The following is a 22,227-nucleotide window of genomic DNA, read 5'->3' on the forward strand; positions in this document are numbered from 1 at the left end:
CATGGCTGCTCTGTGAAAAAGAGCATTACTTTTGCAAAGTGTTATATCCAACTGAATGTTAATATTTCAGTCAAGGAGAAAGAAACCCTGTTCATAGCCAGAGTTCTGTAGTCCAGCTTTGATTTAAATAACATTGTAGACAGTACAAAGTTTGCAGTTTCTCACAAATAATTTTGTATTGCTACATGCATCAACTAGGTCTTCATGATAACTTTCATTCCATGCATCTCAAGGAGGAAACGAAGCAGTAATTTTAAAGTTGCCTTAAGTTTTCTGCTGGAGCTGATGTAGCCTATCATTTTCTCATAGGCTGTGGACGTACTACTATTTCTTCTGTCGGTATATTAAAATGCTAACTAAATGCAGAAAAATGCCACTCAAGAATATAACTGTCTTGCTTTGGTACTTAAAAGAATTGACATTATTTTCTAGAAGTATGCTTAGGGTACAAATTATTGCAGAGTAATAGTTATGCATTTAACTTGAACTTTATTTATTTAATGTTTTTGATCAATATCTCAAAGAATTAGACTATAAAAATGATATGAGAAAAATTCCAACCTGTTCTTCCATTTTTCAAGTCATTCTTCATGAAGAACGAGAGAGGGAATCTTACAGAAATACTGTCAGTTCATGTTCAGATCACAAACATGCCCAAAGTATTTTAAAAGATATTTAAGATGTTACTGTTGAAAACAGTTATTTTATTTTATATAAATGCTATTCCTACTCTTCTTACAGTTGTCCCTTCTTACATACTCAATGTACTGGTTGAAATGCCTCTGGTGCTGTGCAAGAATACTTCATATAAAGCCTAATAGTAGCAAAATACTCTTAAAAACATGAAATTGATTCAGTTAGATTGTTAAAGCAGGAAAACAAAGTTAGAAGCAAAGAACTAGCACAAATGTGTCTAGTGAATTAATGCAAAGTCTTCATCAGAATACAGTGAGGAGAGTGTGTTGAGCTGTATGTCAGCTAGTGCAGGGTCTGTACCCTGGAGATAAACATAAGCAATGACTGCTGCTAATCATTTACTCTTCTGTGTGTTTTAGTGAACAGACTGGCCCGCTCCAAGTACTGCTGAGCCAGGAGGTACCACTGGAACCCAACAAAGAAGTGGAATTTGGGTCCAGTTCTTTCTTCCACCCACCTGCTTCCTGCCATGAATTGCACTCATCATTATATCCAGAGTCTTCCTCCTTGCCCCCTTCTGAAAGCAATCCATCCAACAGGATCTCTCCAAACTTCCAGTCTGCTTCTGCTGATTTTCATGACCAAGTTCCCTCTTTTCCTTATAGGCAAGGGTTGGCAGAGATGTCTGCAAGAACTGAGAATGAAGCCCACAAGAGTGGGGAATTTGCTAACACGCCAGCCACAGGGCTAAAAGACTATAGGGATTGCTGCAGTAGCAGCGCGTTAGAAGAGGTTCATAACATAACGCCTGTTCTCATACCTCAGTACCAATCCAAGGCTAACACAGTAAACTCTGGGTCTTTGCCTACATTGTTTCCCTGTCCACATCCACCACAAGCAGCATCTCCTGAAAAGGACAGCCAGCACAGTCCTTGTTCCAAACTTGCAAGCTCTCCAGTGCGGCCCAGCATTGATCTTTTAGGGGCCTATCATGCAAAGACCCCTGCAACTTCATCCCCTACACAGCAGTGCTCCTCGGATCCTTTGCAGAAAAATAAGTACTGCACAGCAAACAGCCAGGAGATTTTATTTCCCTCACAGGGTGAATATGGCACAGCAGATGGTTCTAAATCTGAGGCTTTTAGTACAAAGGGACACGTTCGCTCCTTGGCAGAGCAGTTTCAGAAAATGCATGCAGTCTCTCAGAGAAAAGGTACTCGTGAAAAAGACTGGATTACTGTGTGTCAGGATGAGAAGTCTCCAAAGTTAACACAAAAATCTTTCATCAACCATTCATCTTCCGGTTACAGACAGCTAATCCATCAAAACCAAGAAAATAAAACCCAGTCTTCTGAAAAATTACACTCAACTGTGGATATTAGGGACGGGGTAGTTTCTTTGAAGGGTTTTAGTGCCCAACATGTTGCTTCTGTGAGTTTTTGTTCTCACAGTGAAGAACTGTGTAGAAGAGGTGGACAGAATATGGGAGACCCTGTACCCTACGTGGAAAGGCACTGTCATGATGGAGGAATGAAAGAGGTGGATGATGGAGCTGCTAGTAGCATGGTTGCCTCTATGCCTGTGGACCGTTGGGTGAATAATGTTTCTAGGTGTTACAGTTCTCAGAAGGCTAATAAGAATACTGAATGGCTTCCTGTACCTGGGAGGAGTCCACTCCTTTCCGATCAGAGAGCAGTTGGAGATGACTTGAGCAGGATCCCAGTACACCTGCATCCACAGTGGAATCAAGACACAGAACAGGAGCTCTCAGAACTGGAATCCCTCTATCAGACTAGTCTGCAGGCATCTCAGGCCACTAGGCCTTTCTTGGGAAGACAGGACAGTGCTAGGTATCCATTTGACCAATCAGGTAAGAATGCTGCAGTTGTTTTTCTTGGTTGACCTGCCTATGTACTCCAGTGTAGGTGAAGATGCGTTTTCCAGTCGATTTAGTTAAACGGGTATTAATTTGTGCACAGATGCAGAAAAATTCAGGTTGTAGACTCTGGAAACTTTCCAGCTAACTAGAGAAAGCAGTGTCATAGCACTGCCTGGGGTGGCTGCAGAGTAGCTGTTGATCATGGCAAACATCTGTTAAGAGTAACATAGAAATAATTGATCCTGTTTTCAAGTAGAGAGCTAGCTGCTTATGTCAGGCTAATGATTTTTGCTGTTTGAAAGTCCTGCACCCCCTCTGGAATTTATTAAACTGTTTCTGTCCCTGATGCTAATGTTCTCCACATTGGTGCATTTTAACTGACTGTGTTGTAATTGAGAATTTGGTCTGTATCTGGTTGAGGGAAATAACTTCTAAAAGTTTATCAAGATCTGAGAGTTGAACCTGTGTTTTGTTAAGGACTGCCTGCTTTAAGTTCTGGAAAGTTACTTGTGAAAGCAGCACTGAGGGTACGTGAGGATCCGTGAGACCTTGTGGATTAGTAGATGACGAAAGAAAACGAACAGATTCCATCAGTGAGGACATCCGGGTGTTGCTGGAGACATTCAATTAGAGCCTCATGACAGCAATCTGTTTCCATTTAAACTGATCTAATCTCCTGCCTGAGATAGAGCAACCTTGTTTCTCTGCTTCACAAGTGAAGCAAATTTCTTTATAATCTGTGTCATAGCATTAAATGAATTTTCTGGTTAAATGCAAGGCAGCCTGAAATTGGATGTGTACCAAGGTGACACAGATAGAGCTTTACACATATGATGTATATTGCAATGAATACATAACACAGGACAGGTTCTCCCCTGCCCTGCAGCCATAGCAGTGGAGCCCCCATCATTCCTGACAATGTCAGACCTGGCTGTGACCAGAGTGAGTACTGCAATAAAGTCTTGAGCAGATTTTTGTTGACCAGCCTGAGTTTTCTCTGGAACTCTTGTGTCTTGCAGTCTGCTCACAGACCACTTAAGACATCAAAATGTGGCCATTTACCATTTGTTGTCCTGTTGGTTTACTTTCAGAGTTAGGCAGGATCTGACTTCCCAATTTAGCAGATACTGTCATGCATGGGCTTGAATCAGAAGGTCTTATAAATTCCTACTTAGCTGACTGATTTTGGAACTTCTTTCTGGAAATCTACCAGCATAAAGCCCAGTTGCTTTAGTGGTAGCTGGAGTTTCAGAGTTCTGTCATCAAATGACCCATTTCTTATGCTGACTTTTCTTGCCTATTTTCCCGCCACATATTTGATATGAGATCGGGATATTCTTCTAAAGTGAAGTTTGTATTTGAGATCATCTGGTTGCTGTAACTTCCAGTTGTTTTTCTAAGTTCTGCAAATTCTGTGTAAAACTGACAAGTTTGAACCAGTGCATCTACTGTGATGAACTGGATGAAAATCAACTGATTTTTTTTTTTTTTTAGACCTAGTCCTAGGTCTAGGACTGCTCTTTCTTTCTCTTAACTTGGATTACATATAAATTTTCAAATGCTGTTGAAACTTTGACCCATATCCACTGGTTTTGTTAGACCTTTGCATTCAGAATCTTGGTGAAATGTCTGTTTCATTAGAGGGGCTTTACAGCACAGTTAAAGCCAAGCCAAATGCAACCACCTCAATGCAGAAAAGGTGTTGTTATCAGCATATCACCTTTCTTTCTTTCTAGAGGAACTAATTCCCTGTGACCAGATTAAATTAGGCCATTGATCTGTCTATTCCATGAGGAATTTTAGGATTGTAAGTGGTTGATGGGGATTGCACTGAAGTGAATTGTAGCAATCCTAGTTAAAAATAACACTTTTAAGTATTTAACCAGTGCAGCAAATTGCTGAGAAATGGTGGCATTGAATGGGAAAGAGGAGGTGAATATGTGGGGAGGGAACCTGAGGCTGACTTTTTTATCCCAAATAACTTTAGGTAACTTCCTTCTGGTAGCTGATCTTCTGTCTTTTTGGGCCCTTTAAACAATCTCACCTCTCTACCAGGCAAGTGTTGATGTGCAGTTAAATAATTTAAATCTTAAATAGTTCAATTAACTGCTCCCCTGAAGCCCGCAGGAGGGCCAGGGAAGTAGGCATAGTATCCTGATAGGCTGTCTCCCCTTGAAATGTTGGGTGTTAGCTGATGTATTCATGTTCCCAAGGATCTGTGACTTCTTGTTCTGTGTGCATAGTCCCTCTGTCTTTGCTGGAGAAATGTGCCATAACATGCAATCAGGTGTTGAATTTAATGAGTGTTTTCCTTCCCAGTGTCTGTGAGCCCAGGTGTGAGGAAGCTGCCTGCTGCAGCTGGCACGGGGCTGTCCAAAACCCCAACGGCGGAGATCGAGCGCAGTCTGTGTGGATCCAGTGTTTCTTCTGTCTCCAAGGTGATATTTTGGTACTTAAGATGTACTAGAGGGGGAAGGGCTCTCCCTGTGCAAGACAGAATTTACAGTAGGATAAGTGAAGTACATTATGAAAAAGAAACTGGGGTCATTTTTATTAATGTTAGAAAGAATTTTAAAGTGCAGTCTAGCTCAGGATTAACTAGCTAAAATTTGTGTGAGTGACTCATGCTGCATGAGCTGCATGCAGTCAAATGATCTAAATTCTGGCTTGGAGGAAGACACTCCTGAAAACATTAAGATGTAGTCTCTTTCAACTTGGTGACATGAATTCCCTTGCATCACAGCTGATGATAACTGCTTCTTAATTTTACCACTTGCAGGGGCCCAGGCACTTTTTTTTTTTTTACTGTGTCACTACATATTTTTAAAGTGGGTGATAATTTGGTATTTGCTACAGTTGGTAGTTAGTCACCTCAGAGTGGGAGAACATTCTTTCTCATTTTTTTCCTGGGAAGAAACTGTTTAAATAACTGGCAGTTACATATCACTGCCTGTATATGAAGACATGGAAGTATTTTCAAGGGGAAATGACATTTCCTGTAATATCTGTGTACTTGCTAAAGGGAGCCCAAAGTCTGTTCCTTTACAGAACAATAGAAAGGAAGGATGGAATAAACATTTCCCTTGCTAGCATAAGATTAACAAGTTTCCAGCATTCATCAAATAATCCTAGGTTTGTTTTTTTTTTTTTTGGTTATGAGGAGACTGTGGTGTTTTATCATAAGACGACTGTCAGCTGCAGCCATGATTATCTCTTCAGGGGCAATGATGCCTGTAGCAGCAGTCAGTCCTTTAGGTGTATTCATCCCACTAAAGACATTTTGTCCTGGCTTTAGGTACTTATAAAAGAATGTATCTCATTTAGACAAATCAATCTGTGTATATTTACTAAGGTAAGAAATACTATAAGGAATAATACTTTTAATCAGCAGATCCAAACAGAACCATTTATCTTAAGTTTTCCAAGTAGTACCCAAATGAAGGATTTTAGGAAAGAAAAGGTCATTAAATATCATTGAAATATGCTCCATTATATTTCTATTCATCTGTTGCCTCTAATTATTGTACAGAATTGATGTTGTGAAAAACCTTGTCTGAAATGGGGGGGATATTGTCTGCAGGTCACATTTACCAGAGAACATAGCAGGGAACCAGAAGAGGAGGAAATCTACAGTGCAGAGAATTTCCGTCGCATTGCTCGCAGTCTCAGCGGGACAGTTATCTCTAACAGAGAAGAGACCTTGGTCTCTTCTCACAGCTTTGTAAGTAGAATGATATGCAGCTTTCCAAAGGGCTATCATCTGTGTGTAGGGTTGGTGTTTTCTATGTCTTCATTTAGTAGCTAACAAACAAGACAGAAGACAACTCAATAATAAGCCATGATAAAAGCCTGTCTTTTTTGTTCTGTCTTTGGAAGAATGAACTTTTATATAAATAGCAAAGCTATCTTTTTCAGGTATCATTGCAGGGTGGTGACTGCTGCAGCTGATAGGCATGTCAGCTAACATTACTTGTCAGTATGCAGAAACAGCCAGTATAAACATTTTTTTCAGTTGACTTAAAGCATTTTTAAGAAAGCTTCTGATACACTTATAATTTCCAAAAAAAAACCCCACCAGTACCAATAGGAACATTTCTGCTCTCTTGTGAGTTTTTTAAGCAAGTAGCATTTTGAGAATAAAATTCAACATTAAAGGGGAGGCAATTCAAGACTTGGTGCAGACAGTTACATACAGAAAATAATTAAAAGTTAGGGGATTGATCTTTCCTTTGTCCTTTCTGTTAAGTAGTCTTAGATGCAATTTTCAAGCGTCAGAAAAACAGTAACAGAGTGTTTATTTAGCAACACAGCTAGATATAATGTCAAGTTTTGGCTTTGACTGAATTTTTTGCAAACTCTGCTCAAACTTTTATTTGAAACCAACTATGTAACAGGTTTAGAAGAGTCTCAGTTACAAAATCAGTTAGACACGTTGCTCCAATTGCACCTCTCTGCTGTGTACCATAAACTAAGTATATGTCAACTTTGAAGAGTTTGCTTCTCAGCATGCTTTAGTTAAGGGCTCTGACATACCTGGAAGTGCTGGCAGAAGCAATTACAAAGCTCTAGCTGTTCAAGACCTGCCCTTTCTGCTAAGGTTTCTATCCCCACAATGTAAGTAGCCAGTAGAATGGTTGTCTATTTCATTTAAGTCACTGCACTCAAGTCTGTGATGGTTTGTTGTTGTGCCATTCAGCCGTCCCTGCTTTTTGGGGTAGGTGTCTCCTAATAGAGTCAAATGGTACAGCGCAGGTAAATATTTCAGCTGTGACAGGTAAATCTCTTCGCAGTCTGGAATCAGAGCTTTCAATAAAGCCTGGTAGAAAATAGAAAAGAAGAATCAGCAATACTGTATTTGATGGCTTGTGTAGCATGCCATTTCCAATGCTGACTGGCCTGACATTGTTTGGTGTATTCAGTTGGTCAGCCAAACCCCCAGGAGTGGTTTGTGTTTGTTTTGGCTTTTTCTTTTTGTTACAATTCCAGTCTAATGATCCTATGTAGCCCAACACTTCAGTAAGAGCCTTACTGGATTGATGCAATTTTTGTCTGTCTTTTTCACATACAGATGCATGTTTTTGTTCCAGTGACTCATCCCTTTCTTCCTTGGATCAACACCACCTTTGCTTGTTTCAACCCAACTCTGTGTTTACTCATCATTTTATGTTCTGTTCTTCTCCTTTCTCATTTTACAAAAGGAAGCACCAAATACGAGGAAAATGCCAGTGGACACCAGCCACCGTTCTTCCAGCTCCACTTCCCTTCCTTTCCCCCATGATCCTCCTGTATTTCCCTTTGATCCCCAGCACAACCCAAACCAGGTGCAGCACCCACCCCATGATGTACTGATGCCCAGCATGGTGGGCAAGGCACGTAAACTGTCAGGTAATAATCACAGGACTTTTCATCCTTCTTGGTGATCAGAAATGTTGCTGAAGTACAGCTCCTCAGTTCTTGTCTTTCATAATGTAGTTTCACTATCTGTCTGAATTCCTCCAGCAATCTGGAAGGACAAATCACATTTCTTCTTCTCTGTCCTTCAGAATTTTTCTGTGGTTCTGTGCTAACTGTGCATAACCAAAGCCAATAACCCTAATGGAAACATTATGATGGCTATATACAAAGTCATATCAATATTTTTATGAGTTATTTTCTTTAATGTTAAAGTAGTAGTAAGACCCACCACCTTGTTTCCATGTGTAAGAGTACTTCCACAAATTCCTCATTCCCACGAATCACACATGTGCCAGTAGAAATAACTACTTCCTGCATGAGAATTATTTTCCTGTGACAGCATCAAAACCAGTTTGATCTGCCAGCCTTGGAATACTTTGTTGGGCTCCTCTATGATGAAACAAGGGGCTAGTAAAGAAATCTGTGACAGCAGCTGCAGTAGGATAAGGAGAGGAAATGCAGTCAGGAAAATGAATGCTGGAAAAGGTACAGCTAGCTTTTATTCAGAATTGCATGTCAGCCAGTAACTGGATGTACTAGTGATTTCGCTGTTCTTCTGTCACCTGCTGGCCACAGCTGATAGTTCAGAGAGGATGAAACAAAAATTGTAACTAAGCATACCTTTTTTTAAAAATTTATTTCAGGAGATCAGAAGAACATCATCCAGAAACTTCTGGTTGTGCCTGACAGGGGTGAAGCTTTCCAAGGTGAAGACTACTCAGGTGTGGCACTGAGCTATGGGAGTCTCCCTTGTGTACCCAAAGGCACCCTCTCCCAAGGGCAAAAGCCTCTTGTTAATTTGCATTTAGGAGGTGGAGCATCAAGAGTCTCTGGCCGTTTGCTGAACACAAATTATCCTGCTGCACAAACAGCCACGTTACCAGATAAGCGAACAATGCTCTGGGGGAAACATGCTGGCCAGCCAGGCAAGAGTTTCCAAGAGGGCTTCCTCCAGCAGCCTTCACAACATCACATGCATGAATCTCATGCCATGGGTTGCAGAGTACCAGCCAGCACAGACTATAGCACTTTAAGAATACCACGTGAGCCTTCTTGGGATCCCGGTGCTTCTCAAGGCTGCCCTGTGCCCCCCTCTTGTGTTAAGGCCCCGGGCCCAAGGAGAGTGGACATGCCTCCAGAAGAAGACTGGCGAGAGAACAGCTACACCCCTCAGCCTGGCAGAAGGCGAATGCTGCCAGTGCATGTGAGGGATGGGACTTTTGCTTCTGCTTCTGAGACACACAGAAATATGCTGGCTCGAGCAGCAGCAGCTACTGGCACCATGCAAAATAATGGCTGGTGAGATCCCATTTGCTCCATGTGCCCCAGTACACCACTCTGTGGACCGTGGTTGTTGCCAGAGTGTGGATTGCATGGAGACAGGAAAGTCTTTCAAACACTATCTGTGCCAGTTTTGTCTTAAAATGTAGCTATACAGTATGTGGAAACTAATTGCACTGTATTTTGTTTCTGACACTACTGAACTGCTGTCTGGATGGGGAATCTTAACTGTTTTAGTCCTGGCCTCTCCTAGCAAACAAGTGCTATAGGAATGGTAATTTGCTTACGGGTAAGTTCAGAAGTGTGCACACATTTTGAAGGAAGATGGCAACTAACAAAAGGACATTTTTAAGGACTCTTTTTCATGAAATGTAGCTTTGGTAAATTCTTCACAAAAAGAAACCAATCCTTTTGTTTTCTTCTCCTTCCCCTCTCCTGTTCCTTCCTAGGGGAAAGAAAAGCAACTGATCCACCTTCCAGGTTCCAGTAAATCTGCCCTTGGCAGGTGGTAGTTAGTAAAGCAAGCATGGTTTTCAATGTTCTGTGATCTCATACAGAGATCACAGCAGAGGAAGTGACAGGGAGACATTGTTCACAGTAAGCCCCAATTTTCTCCACTTCTTTAAAGCAAACTAATGATGCTTCAAACAGAAAAGACTGTTAATGCTGCACGCTTAACTACACCAATGTAAACACAGAATAAGTTTAACTATTTTAGTGTCAAGCATACTTGCTTTTGTAAGTATTTTTCAAATAAATCTATGAAAATAGTTCTATTTACCTGTCTGTGTTTGAGCTTTCTTTTCTGTTTAGCTTTACTTTCCACTTAGCTGGAAACGTCTAATTAATTTTCTTACACGTGAACAAACATAATTAAGTTGTTTATTCTAGTTCATTAACAAGGTTTATGCAATAAAGACTTAGATTGGAGGACATGCCTAATTTTGACTCAGGACTTCATGTCTTTCATTACTACTCAGCACTTAAGTTTCTCCTCATGATGGACAATAATTAAATGTCCTTCAAAAAAGTATTTTGAGACTGACTACTTGTTTTAAGGAAAACTACTACATTTAAGCAGGATGGTAGTGTATGCAGATCTACAGAAAAATCATTAGAAATTATTGGTGTGGAGAGAAGTGTCATTTTAATCACACTTGTCCTCCTGCTCCTGCAGATGCTTTCAGGTGTGATGGTTGTGAGGTGTTCAGAAGCATGGGGGGGTTCTCTTCCATGCTTGTCCTGGTACATGGTTCTGTTGGGAACAGGGCTGGAGCTGTGGCGATGCCACTGCTGCTGGAAGGGCTGCCCTGCCCTGCCCCTTTGCTGCCCTGTGAATGACAGGATAATCTAAGAAAACAAGCTGCCAAAGTAAAGTACAAAGTCAACACTTCAAGAATCAATATAAAGTATGAAACTTCTGCAACTGAAGACAATGTGCATGCTTTAGCTTTCTTATGTCGTTGTGACCAGGAAAGAATGGAAGTATACTTACATAAAGCTCTGCAAAATAATTCTGAGTTGATGAATTTTTTAAAAATAATCAGTAGTAACGAAGTGGGTTTTTTTTAAGAGAACTCTTGTGTTTATTCCATTACAGTTCTAGCTACCAAGTTTCAAAACTGTTTTTAAATGTCCTTTGTATATCAGTTGCTTTGTATGAAGTTAACCAGAGGCCTGAGAAGGAAAAACTGGGTCCATACCAAGCAGTATATTAGTACATCTGAAGAGAAACAAACTGAAGTACTTTCAACAATATATTTAACATGGGAGGAAATGTGAGGCTGGAAAAATACTGTTGCTTCAGCTTGTGTCTGCAAATTTTAGTAAAGTCAGTAGGATAATATTTACTTTGTAATTCTTTTGACTAACTTGTCTTTTTAGTGACATTTATACCATACAAAAATTAATTATGTAGTTAATAGCTTGTTAAAGTTCGCTGTTGCTATAGGAAGGATGAGGAGGGGGTTCCCACAGGAATTCAGCAGCTATTGAGAATTCTTAAAGAGTTAACAGTTTGTAAGCTTTGATGCAATATAACCTTTTCTTTGTCCCTGGCTGAAGAGTATGTTATTGGATGGAATTAAATGAAATGACTGCCATACACACTTGAATTCACCTTTTTAAAATAAGTGAGTGCTAGTTCTTGTAAATATAAAATTCTTACTCCCTGTATTTCTATGATCACTCATTGTGTTTGTAATATGCATTTAGACCTTGTGTTGGGAGCAGAAGAAGGCAATAATAAAATGAAGAGTAATTTGCTGTCCTACAGTAGCGAAATTATGTAAGTATGACCCTTCTGTGTTTGGAAAAGGAACTACCTAGCACAGTTCCTTCTCTCAAAGGCAACCAGGTTTGTACCTGCTGTTTGTGGAAGTCCTGTTTAGACCTGCTGAGCAGCACATGTGCTCAAATGGAGCATGCAGCACTTGGGAGTTAACCAGAATGTGCTCTGCTTTAGAGAAGGGAAATACCCATTTCTTTTTAACAAAGGCTACTGCACCCACATTAAGATGGGGGAATTTGGGAAGAGGGAAGGAATAATTTCCCCTGATTGTTAATGTTGCTGGAATGGACTTACCAGTGATGGTTGGGTAGGACATAGAAAGTACAGGCAGCATTCCAGAATACTGGAATTCACGAAGGGTTTGGATCTAATGTTATAAAGGGAGAGGGGTAGGGCAGAGGTTTAGGGCAAAGAAAAGGAGGAAAGCAAAAGAAATGGTGGATTGGAATAGGAAGGAACAGATGGATAGGTGAAAAAGGCAGAATGAAAGGAAATGTGTGCATATCTTGGCTCAGATGTCTCTTTTTAAGGAACACTCAGTAATCAGTCTAAATTTTCCTTCCTTCTTTCAGTGGATAGATTCCTGTACAGAGATGGTCCTCAGCAGCATTGGGGTGCTGAAGCTTTTGAGAAAGGAAGATTGACTGATGGAGAGAGTAGGCAATGTTCTTTGTAGCAGTCTTTGGTTATGTTACTGCTGTGCTAAGTGAAACTGTGCAGAAGCACTTAGGTACTGCTGCTATATGTATAAATAGACATTGGACAAACAGTGTAGGACAAGTCAGTGTTTGTGCGAGCTTGGACCAAGATAAAAAGGTGCTTGGGATTTACAAACACCTCACTGAAGTTAGCTGTGTTCTGGAGTCTCCAGCCACTGTGCTGTCTCTTGTTCAGTGCTGTGGCTGGTAAAAAACAAAAGTGTATTTTCATCCATCTGTGCTTGCTGCCTCTAGCATTTTATCACATCATAGCCCGGAATCTTTTCAAGGCTACTTATATATCTGTACAGCTTTTTAAAGGCTAATTGTTCACCATTGCTATTGCAGATGGAATTACCTTTAAGGTTTCAGAAAATGTTTTAGAAAAAGCATGTTAGATTCATTATTTTGTAATTCTCTTGCTAAGATAGCATTATTCTTCTAGTTCACTGAATAAATTTTTTATCCTTTAAAACCAAAGCAATGTAGCTTGGAAAGGTTTTTAAGATTGCTTTTTCATTAATGGAAAAATGCTAAGACCAGCTGTGGAGTCGCTTGAGAGCACTGATATTTTCTATCTATTTTACTAGCATGTTTGTGGATGCAGATACAAGTGAAAGAGTTCTGCTGAAGAAACAAACTTCCTTATTGATATCAATAGAATTGTTTTAATAACAATTCTTGAGTGAGTAAACACTGAATATACTCATGAATAAGAAGGTCAAGTGTCTGTTTGTAAACTAACTTAAATTACGTTTGTTGAATGAGGATTATCTTAAGTTTTGGCTGGCCCAGTCCCAGATGATTCACCAGTTAATCATAGGCTTGAGAAGTTTTATGTGTGTTTATATCACTAATCAAAATAATTTAAAATAGGAACACATGAGAAAAGTGAATACAATAAGCTATACTTCAATAATAACTGTAAGAATAATTTAATATTGCTAAATTTTAACTTCTTCACTACTCAGGCAAAATGATTTTGATGGCATTTTAGGGTTAGCTATCCTTCCAGAGTTTTACTCACAGTCTATACTAGTTAATAATTATGTGACTGTCAATTGAGGGAGCTCCAAGCATAGAACTTTTCCTGCTTACAAAAAAAGAAACAAACGCATTCAAGGTTGCCTTAAATTACTGAAAGCCCCTTAAAGCATGAGCACGTTAACAGACAGTATCTCTGTGAAAGTTCAGACTGACTTTTGTTTAAGATCTAAAATATGTCAATCAAATGGAAGTTAATCTTATATTACTGTTAATAACTCAGCTACAAATTTTCAGAAATCAGACATGTATTTAAAAGTACATTTAAGAAGAAATAACCAGTTGTTCATGGCAGTATGTATTAATTGTTCCTAACAGGATGAAATAATGCATGCATTCCCTTTGTTTTGAAATTCAGTTGGTTTCTCCAGATAGATTAAAAAAATTCAGTTGACATTAAACAACCGTTTCAGTGCTGTGGACTGGTTGTGGATAACTGTCCTTAGAGGCGTGAAAGAAGCTATTTAATGTAGCAGATGAATCAAGCCAGGTTTTTGACACCATATTTGTCTGAAGAGAGAGAAGGAGGTATGTGTGTGGGAGTCTTGACTGATCAGTAAGCTGCTGATTTGAACACAAGGTTGTAATTCATGGGAAGAGCACAGTGGTACAGATGAGAAAATAACATTGTAATGACTTCTCATGGAATGACCTCTCATGGTGGGTTGGGGGGAAGCCCACATCTCTTCAGTAGTTTCAGAATTGTCTATTAGCTTAGGAATTTACGGGGACAGAATGCAGCGTAGAAGAGCTTTTAAATGTTTATGTGGGTGATTTTGATATTTCCTTGAGATCCTTTTCTGCATTCATTTTTTCATGACCTCAGGGTTGCCCAGTTATGAAGGTCATTTTTGTTAAACCCTTTCTTCAACCCTATCCAATCCTAATGTAACAGTTAATTCTTATTAGTACTTCATGATGTTTGGTCTCAAAGATGCAGAGAGATAAGCTGAAAGCATAGTTGCACTTTCCCCTCATAGTCATGATGGTCAGATGCATTTGTGAGAAAAGAGTGCATGAACTTTTCAGCAACTGAGTTGTCATATCTGCTTTTTGTGGGTTTGTTGCCCCAACACTTTCCATTAAAATTCATTAATGGGATTTTTCTGATCTGTAGGACATTGTGTTTATGGATCAACAAAGTTTAAAAAAATAGTAAAACATATCTCACACTGTTTTCTATCATAGTTCCTGTTACAGAGCAGTAGTAAGTTTGGGAGGTTTTTGCAGGCTCCTATACATAGACGTGCTTACCTTGAGTACTTTGTCAGTTAAGTCTTTGCTTGTGGAGGCGCTGAGGAAACGAGAGAACACAAAGGAGGGCAGCAAAAAGCAGAGTGAACTCAATTTTTAGAGTGAGTAGAGGTGACTATTAATAGTCTATTAATATCATTAAGGTAGTAAGATAAATGAAGAGAGGGAATTGGTTGGTCTCAGATGGTAGGAGAAAGAGCAATTGCTTAAGGCTAAGGAAGGGAAAGTTTGAACTAGATAATAAGGGCAGAGGAAGGAATGCTTTAAGCAGAGAAAGTGATGTTTTGAGGAACCTAAGGAAGGGTTTGAGGTACCATCACTCTAGAGGTGTGAAATTTAAATCAGATATGTGTCTGGTAGGGTTTGATATGTGAAAGTTATCTAAATTCTGGAGTCGGGTTGCTTTAGCATGTTTTTTGCAGTTCTGGTATGATGCAAGTAATGCCTGTGGCCTTGACTAACTTTTTAAATGTAGTCTGTACTTCCTCAGCTGGTTCACAGGGTTTATCAGGCAATGAGGGAAATGTGTGCTGGGAGGGAGTGGGACAGGATACACTGTAATAGTAAAGTAGCTTGTCATTTTATACCAGCACTATCTAATATATATATACTATCTAATAATTTGGTTTTAGTTATTCTCTTTTGAAGTCAGTGCAGCTTCTCAGTACTGGATGACATTGGGAGCTGGAATATTGCATTGATAATGACTTTATAATGCTGGAGAAAATGGCTTAAGACAATGCTTTCAACCTTTCTGAAAAATGCCTCTGTGTTACAGATAATAAGATTTGTCATAAAATAACTGACTTGGGATGGCAGGGAAACCTTGTGCCTGCTTAAAAGAAAATTTTGAAGTATTGATACTGAAACTCAGTGTAGCAGTATGTCAAAATATATTTAAACTAATATGTGCCTTGTTTTGAGGCAGTTTATACCAACCTCAGTATCATTTCTGGCATTTAAGAAAGTATAGCTTCAAACAGTCACTAGTGCAAGTCAATGAAATGGAACACCTTCTTAAAAGTTTTGTCTTCATCTTACTCTCCTGCTCATATCACGTCTTCCTCTCTCAGACCTGGTTTATCTTCGCAAGATTTGTTCTGTGCATCTTTCTCTTGGGATCTGGAATATATCTCTCTCTCCTGTGAATCAATTTCCTTCTTAGTTTTCAAAAAGTTCTTATTGGGTAATTAGATGATTCTGGGACATTGTGCCAGTTTTTAAGGTATGTCGCTGTTAGAGTCAGAAGATACTGTTCTGGTATCTGCCCTGCTGCTACAAAATTTCACAATCATTTTTAAGTCTTACTTCTTTCTGCTTGAAATTCAATAAACAACACTTGTCTCAGGCAGTGATTAACTAAAATGTAGTTGCTACTATACTTTGCACCCCTCCATCAGGGGAGGTGTCAGAACAGCCAAGGTTTTAACATAGCACCTTTTTGTTTAAACGGCTCTTGCATGCTGCTTGAGCGGGTACTGCCTTGAGATGGAGCAGAAAGAAATCAAGTATCTGCATCCCAAATGATCCCATTCCCCATGGTACAGAAGAAGATGGATTGGTTTGGTGATTCCATCTGTTTCTCCTGCTGAACTGTTTTTTCCTTATGAAAGCAAGTTGTTCAGAAAGCAGTCCAGTGCTAGCAGCTAGGTAATGGTTTGGAATATCCCATCAGAATAGGACTTGATCAGATTCTTTTTCTCTTTTCTCCTTTCCCTATCCCTTTCCTTCCCATTCCATTTCTTGGAACAGAATGGCCACTTGGTGGCAAAGCTGAACAGGAAGTAAAACATGACTTTGCTTTTCAGATTTGTCTGGCACTTGTGGGAAACTCATAGGATTATAAAGGCACACTGCCTTCTACCTGCAAGGCTGTATTTCTGTTTGTAATTGTGTTCCAAAGTTCCTACAATGATAATGCTACATGTGGTGCTGGTGGAAGGTGTTTGATTTGTTGAACACAGGATGGATCAAATCAATCATCTTTGCCTTCACCATGAGTTTGCCAAATTGGGACAATGTAAATACCCCTTCCAGAGTCTGTAGCAGATTTAGAGCCAATACCACATGGAAAAGCTTCAATAAAGGGCTTAGGGAGAGAATACTACATATTTCTGCCTAATGAAGATTTTTATATTGTCCTAATGAGAATCAAGCATGCTTGGCATTTTAATGGGGTAATATAGAATATGTCAGAAAAGTGACAGTAAAATGCCAAGGTAACTGTGCTAGCCAACTTACTTTTCTAGCTGTTTTTATCAGTGAAAGTGGCAAGATAATTATTTTAATGTTTTTTGGATGTGTCATTTGTGGGAGACATAATACCATTTTTCATATCAACCTGATATTGGGGGAGCAAAGCCAGCAAGATTTCATCCATATATGCCTTTTCTTCAGGTAATGCCTGGATGTAACTGGAAGCATTTCAGCCTGCAGGGCACTAGGTATACTGCCTAGAGGCTGATAATGTCCCTTTCTGGTACAGCATCATAACAAAATAACATTATGCTGTGCTTTTTCCTCAATGAGCATTCTGACTGCATCAGCCCCTTTTACTTCACACCCCAGGAACATGGCTGCAGGCTCCTGGGAGAAGAGAACCATTGAAATAAGTAAGGCATCTCTCTTGCAACTGCATTTCAGGTGAGGTGGAGGAGATTCCTGACAACACTCAGCAAGGTCTCTGGTTCCCTGTGTGTTTGGAAATGCATGGATAAATGAATGTCTTTATAATACGGGATTCTCTGCTGTTTCATGCTGTCAAAAATTCAAACTGCATTTATTACTGGACTCCTCTTGATTTTAAATACAAGACTGAATTCATTCCCCCTGCTTCTTGTTTCAGCAGATCTCCTTTAAGCTAACATTAAAATCAGGAATGACATCTACTTACTGCCCTTCCTGTCCTGTGCTCTCCCTGCATACACTGAATTGATACACATCCTTGCTGTTGAAGGAAATGAGCTTTTGTTCTATTTAAAAACCAGGCCCTTTAAATTGATTGTACAATGACAGACATTTGCAGAATATGTGGTATAAAGTAGTAATTCTTGCTGCTGGAAAACTTAGCAATTAAATCTAAAGTAGTCATCCAGGACTTTTTTCCATGATACTCTGATGTATCCCAGCCCTCTTTTTGCATGCATGCACACATTTTACTTGTGGGCATGGAATTATTAGAACTCTGGTTTTCCAGAACTTCGGAGTCTTGCAAATATCCCAAGGGTTTATAATTCTTACTCTCTTAAAATTTTCATTTGCTTCCTCGAGTGTTTTTATGTGTTTCATTCAAAGTTTCTTGCTTGTACTGTCTTGGCTGTAAAATAGAAAAACAAGGTTAAGTCAAGCACTTGTGTAACGTGTCAATTCCAATGTTTTTTTGCTTAAGCCAAAGAGCTTTTCGTGCTCAGCATGGGAGATCTTCATCTCAGGTGTCATCCTTTTCCCTTGGACCTGAATGTGGCAAGAAACAAGACGTTGCTGGAAACCAGAACTTCTGAATGGCTTTTCTTTCTTAACTTCCTGCTTTATTGTGTGGAATAGATTGCACAGCTCGGTATAAATAATGCATGTGAACTTTGTTGGTTTGTATGGAACATAAAGGCTGCGGTAACACTGCCCCCGTCAGCCTGCGAAGCTTTGGGGGATGAGGGGCGCAGCTCCTGCCGCCGTACCCAGGGCCCTCCATGCTCTTTGGTCCACTCTTGCTCAGCTCCAGGGAGAAGGCAGAGAATTTGGCTGAATCATCTGTCACGGGGAGCATGCCCCAAGCTGTGCCCAAACTCTCACTGCGAGGGAACTTCTCTTTCCTCCTCCCTTTCCTGCCAGGTTTGGCTCTGGGTTACTTTGTGTCGTGCCGGCCCCACTGAGGGCACGGCCGCGGCCCCTCGCTCTGCGCTGGTTCCCGGTGGGAAGCGAGGGCCTCGCCACCCCCAGCCCCGCTCCCCGGTCTGTGCGGCCCTCGGGGCGGCCCCACGGAGCTCTCCAAGGTGGCCGCCGGCCCTCGCCCGCGCGGCTTCGCTGGGGGCCGGGCCATCCGCCGCGCCTCCCCCTCGGCCCCGGCCTGGCGCCCGCCCGTCCCGGGGCGGGGGCGTTCCGGCCGCCTCGCCCGCCTCCGCCTGCTGTCCGGAGCGCGCCGGGAGGTGTCGGGCCGCATTCCCCGCCCCGCCCCGCGCCGCCGCCCCGGGTCGGGCGGGAGTCTCGCCGTGGTCCCGGTCGGGGCCGGGAGCTCCGCGCGCTCCCGCGGTGCCCGGCGGGCGGCGGCGCGGTGCATGCCGGGCCCGGGGCGGACCGTCCCCGCGCTGCGCCAGGAGCCGCGAGCCGCGCCCGCCGCCATGTTCCGCCGGGCCGCCGCCGCCCGGCGCCTGTAGCCGCCCCCGCCCGCCCCGCCGCGCCCCACCAGCCGCCGGCGGAGGGGCGGACGAAGGCGCTGCCGCGCCCAGCAGCCGCCGCCGGAGCCCGGCAGCGCTCAGCGATGTCCGCCAAGGAAGGGAGCAAGGTGCTGCTGCTGACGCCCCACGCCACCAGCGAACGCGCCGTCAAGGGTGAGCGTCCCGCTGTCCCTCAGAGGGAACATGGCTGCGCGGCGCGGCGGGGCCGTGACCCCCGCCCGAGCGCCGGGGCCCGCCTGGGCGCGGAGAGGCGGCCCGGCCGTGGGCAGCGCTGCCCTCCATGTGCGGGCCGGGCTGCCCTGGCCGCAGGTGGGGACGGGAGGGCAGCTCGGCACCTTGCGGAGGCGTGGGATGCCCGCACGGGCGTGGGAGTATCCGGGGTGGGCGCTGCTGCATCGGGGGGACTGAGCTGGGCGCGGGCGGCCTGTGAGGGCGGCGGGGCTGCGGGGGAAGCGGTGGCCGCGGCCTGCGGGCCTGGCGCGTCCCGCCCGGATGCGCTGCCCGAGGGGCGTGCGGGGCTGAGCGGGGGCCCCGGCCCTCCAGGGCCCCGGCTCTGCGGGGCTTTTCCGCTGCCTGCCAGGAGAGAACTCTGTAATTGCAGCCGCTGTCAGCGCCGGGGAAGAGCGAATGGGAAGGTGCTGCCGCCCGTTCGATTGGCTGCTGTTCTCAGGTTCCAGTTCTGATGGAGAAAATTCACCTTGATCTATTTCTTTGTGGCCTTCCTTGGTAATCTCGTGGGGAGCCACGAAAAGTCAAACGTTATACTTCTTAGGAGAAAAAGTAAAGCATTTTATAGTAGATACATCCATCTAAAACTAGGATGGTCTAGCGACCAAAATGGTATAAAATAGTTCTTTTATCTGAACCCTGAGAAGTGTGTCATTTTAGTTTTTGTGAGGAGAATAATCCTTTGCAGCCAAAGCATCCTGAAATATGTGTGATAGACCTAAATTGATAGTTAAGGGTGGAGCATAGGTAGTGCTTCAAAGAATTCCTAGGTTGTATTTACTCAAGTTGTACACCATTTTATTTTGATCCCAGTTTTCGTGTTGCACTGTATTTGGTGGTGCCAGTGTGGACAATTGTTATGGCAGGCCTGGTTGGAAATCTCAGGTGTACACAAGAGTCTGCTTTTAAGATTGACATTCCTAGGAACACAGGGTCTGACTGAGGTGGAAGGGGTGCAGATCTGGTTGTTTAACTTGGTTTTTTACAGGGGTCCTTGAAAAATGAAAAGGATGTATTTGTCCTCAGCAGGTGTTAATTAAAGCCTTGAAATCCCATGGGATATTTTGAACATTGGCATGTTTTCTAGAAAACTGGAAAGCTTTATTAGCAATAAGTTGTTACTCATTTGAATTGCTTAACCTGTTGATTTGTTTGAACAAATTGCAAGGGTAAAAGTAGAAAATGTTAAAACCAGTCTATTGGAAACCTGTACTCCTTAGTGCTACTTCAATGTGTGGTGTTTAGACCTGCTGAATTTTGTACCTTTACTGCAATTTGTGGTAAGAAGTTAAATTCTTCAAACAATGGGGAAAAATTAATAGTAAATGATCAGGTGCTTTAGAACACAGTGGAAAACCTGCTGATTTCCAATCACTTAATAAGTCAGCTTGTCACAATGTGACCTGTGCATCTGGTTGTTAAAATTGTCTTTAAGACTTGCTTCATTCTTAGCAGAGTTATTGCCTGAGTTTGCAGTATTTCTTTGAACCTGAGTGTTAGGATGCAGAACTATTGTATAGGTAATTTGTATAGATAGTAGGTGTAGGTATACCTATTTTGTGTAGGTAATATTGTATTGTATAGGTAATCAGTCTTTGATGGCTTCATCTGACATGATTGGAACCAGTTCCTATAGCAGCATTTTTCTGTTCCTTCTGTTGACCTGTCCTCTCCACCCCGTCATGCTGAATCACCGTCTGCTGGAGAAAGCCCGGCCAGTTGTGCCAAGCTCTCTGTGTTATTGATACAAAGGACAGGGTGGTTTGGTTTCTCCTCCCCCATTAGGTGCAGTGCAGTTGGAAATACTTTTTTTAGACAGTGACCCCAGAAGTGCAAGATTGCAGGTTATGTCAGTCCTAAGTGGGAGTATCTGTGCAATTTGTTGAAACCGTGCTAAGATGTGACAACTGTGTCACATCCCTCTTCACAAACAGATGCATTGCCTCTTGCATACTAAGAAACATTCACCATACTCTCTCCTATTATACAATGAATAAGTATTTTATAATGTCTCAGATTCTTAAGAAAAGCCACAGAGAAAATGTAGTAACATTATCTGGTGTATCTGTATATTGGTCCATATTTCAGCTTTCATGCTTTCTATATGCTGTGTCTTTTGGGGAGAAAATTTGAATTCAGGACCTAAAGCTTGATGTTATTTGCATTATCTTGATTTTATTCAAGTTTTAATTTCTTCCTTTGTATTAGTGGAAGAGGGGGATAAAGAACAGAATCATTAAATTTCAGAGGCTGTGTGAAATTGAATTCTTTACCAGTTATAATATATGTTAGCAAAAGTGGGTAAGAAATGCTCACCCAAGAGGAAATGACTGAATTACTGTATCATCAGTAACTAATTTTTTCTAATAAGGAAGGATAATGATTAGGATGTGTCCCCCTTCATATTTTGACTTGTATATTTAGCAGTTGATGGGAAGCACAGATATGTAGAGAAGTATCTGAAAGGCTGACAGATTTATTGTGTCATATCAGATAGATATATACAAAATAAACATAAAAATAGCTTTAAATATGCAGTCTAGCTGTGTTGTCTAGCATATCTTTCCAAGTATGAATTTTCTCATCAAAGGTCATTGATTGCTTTTGAAGTGTATAAAAAGCTCAAATTTTCTATTACATGGCTCAGTTAAATTGCCTAAGTAATTTGTACTTACAGAGTTTCCTGTAAATTAATGGTTAGCTATGGAACTGAAAAACTGTCTAAAGTCAGCTTTTGGCATTTGGTTCCCAAAACGTGTCTTGTGATGAGGATTTGTTACTGCTATATATTTTTTTTTCCCAAAGAGGATGAGAAAATGTACCTGTTGTTCTGATTCCCTGTTTTCTAAGGCACCCTGTCCATCTTTGAAGGATACTTAGTGTTTTACTGTCTTATGAAAAAAATCAGTTCCCTCCATTATGTTCTGTCAAAATCTTCTTGCAATGAACTCTTCTTGATACTTAAATGCTATATCTGATTCTTTGGGTTTGCCTTTTTTTAGATGAGAACTGACTGACTGCAGTCAGCTCACCTCACCTTTTAGCCATGTGACTTTCAAACTTTAAATTTGT

General features: G+C 41.6%; 2 protein-coding genes across 12 annotated transcripts in view; both read left to right on the forward strand.

The window, feature by feature from the left end:
* Positions 1-10,026, forward strand: part of USP54 (ubiquitin specific peptidase 54) — a 91,441-nt gene extending 81,415 nt beyond the window's left edge. For 5 of the 8 annotated variants that reach the window (XM_058028666.1, XM_058028668.1, XM_058028667.1 and 2 more), the window contains 5 exons: positions 1,056-2,506; positions 4,835-4,953; positions 6,096-6,236; positions 7,714-7,900; positions 8,614-10,026. In XM_058028666.1, coding sequence (XP_057884649.1) covers positions 1,056-2,506; positions 4,835-4,953; positions 6,096-6,236; positions 7,714-7,900; positions 8,614-9,272 — 2,557 coding nt within the window. In that variant the 3' untranslated portion in view covers positions 9,273-10,026. Of the gene's footprint in view, positions 1-1,055; positions 2,507-4,834; positions 4,954-6,095; positions 6,237-7,713; positions 7,901-8,613 lie in introns of those variants that run through there. The other 3 variants (XM_058028671.1, XM_058028672.1, XM_058028673.1) reach the window with 3 other exon arrangements.
* An 8,901-nt stretch (positions 10,027-18,927) lies between these two features.
* The window catches only part of PPP3CB (protein phosphatase 3 catalytic subunit beta), a 39,976-nt gene continuing 36,676 nt past the window's right edge, over positions 18,928-22,227 (forward strand). For all 4 annotated transcript variants that reach the window (XM_058029401.1, XM_058029403.1, XM_058029402.1 and 1 more), the window contains exon 1: positions 18,928-19,080. In XM_058029401.1, coding sequence (XP_057885384.1) covers positions 19,011-19,080 — 70 coding nt within the window. In that variant the 5' untranslated portion in view covers positions 18,928-19,010. The remainder of the gene's footprint in view (positions 19,081-22,227) is intronic.

This window comes from Melospiza georgiana, chromosome 8, assembly GCF_028018845.1.
Source record: "Melospiza georgiana isolate bMelGeo1 chromosome 8, bMelGeo1.pri, whole genome shotgun sequence".
NCBI classification, from domain to species: Eukaryota; Metazoa; Chordata; class Aves; order Passeriformes; family Passerellidae; genus Melospiza; species Melospiza georgiana.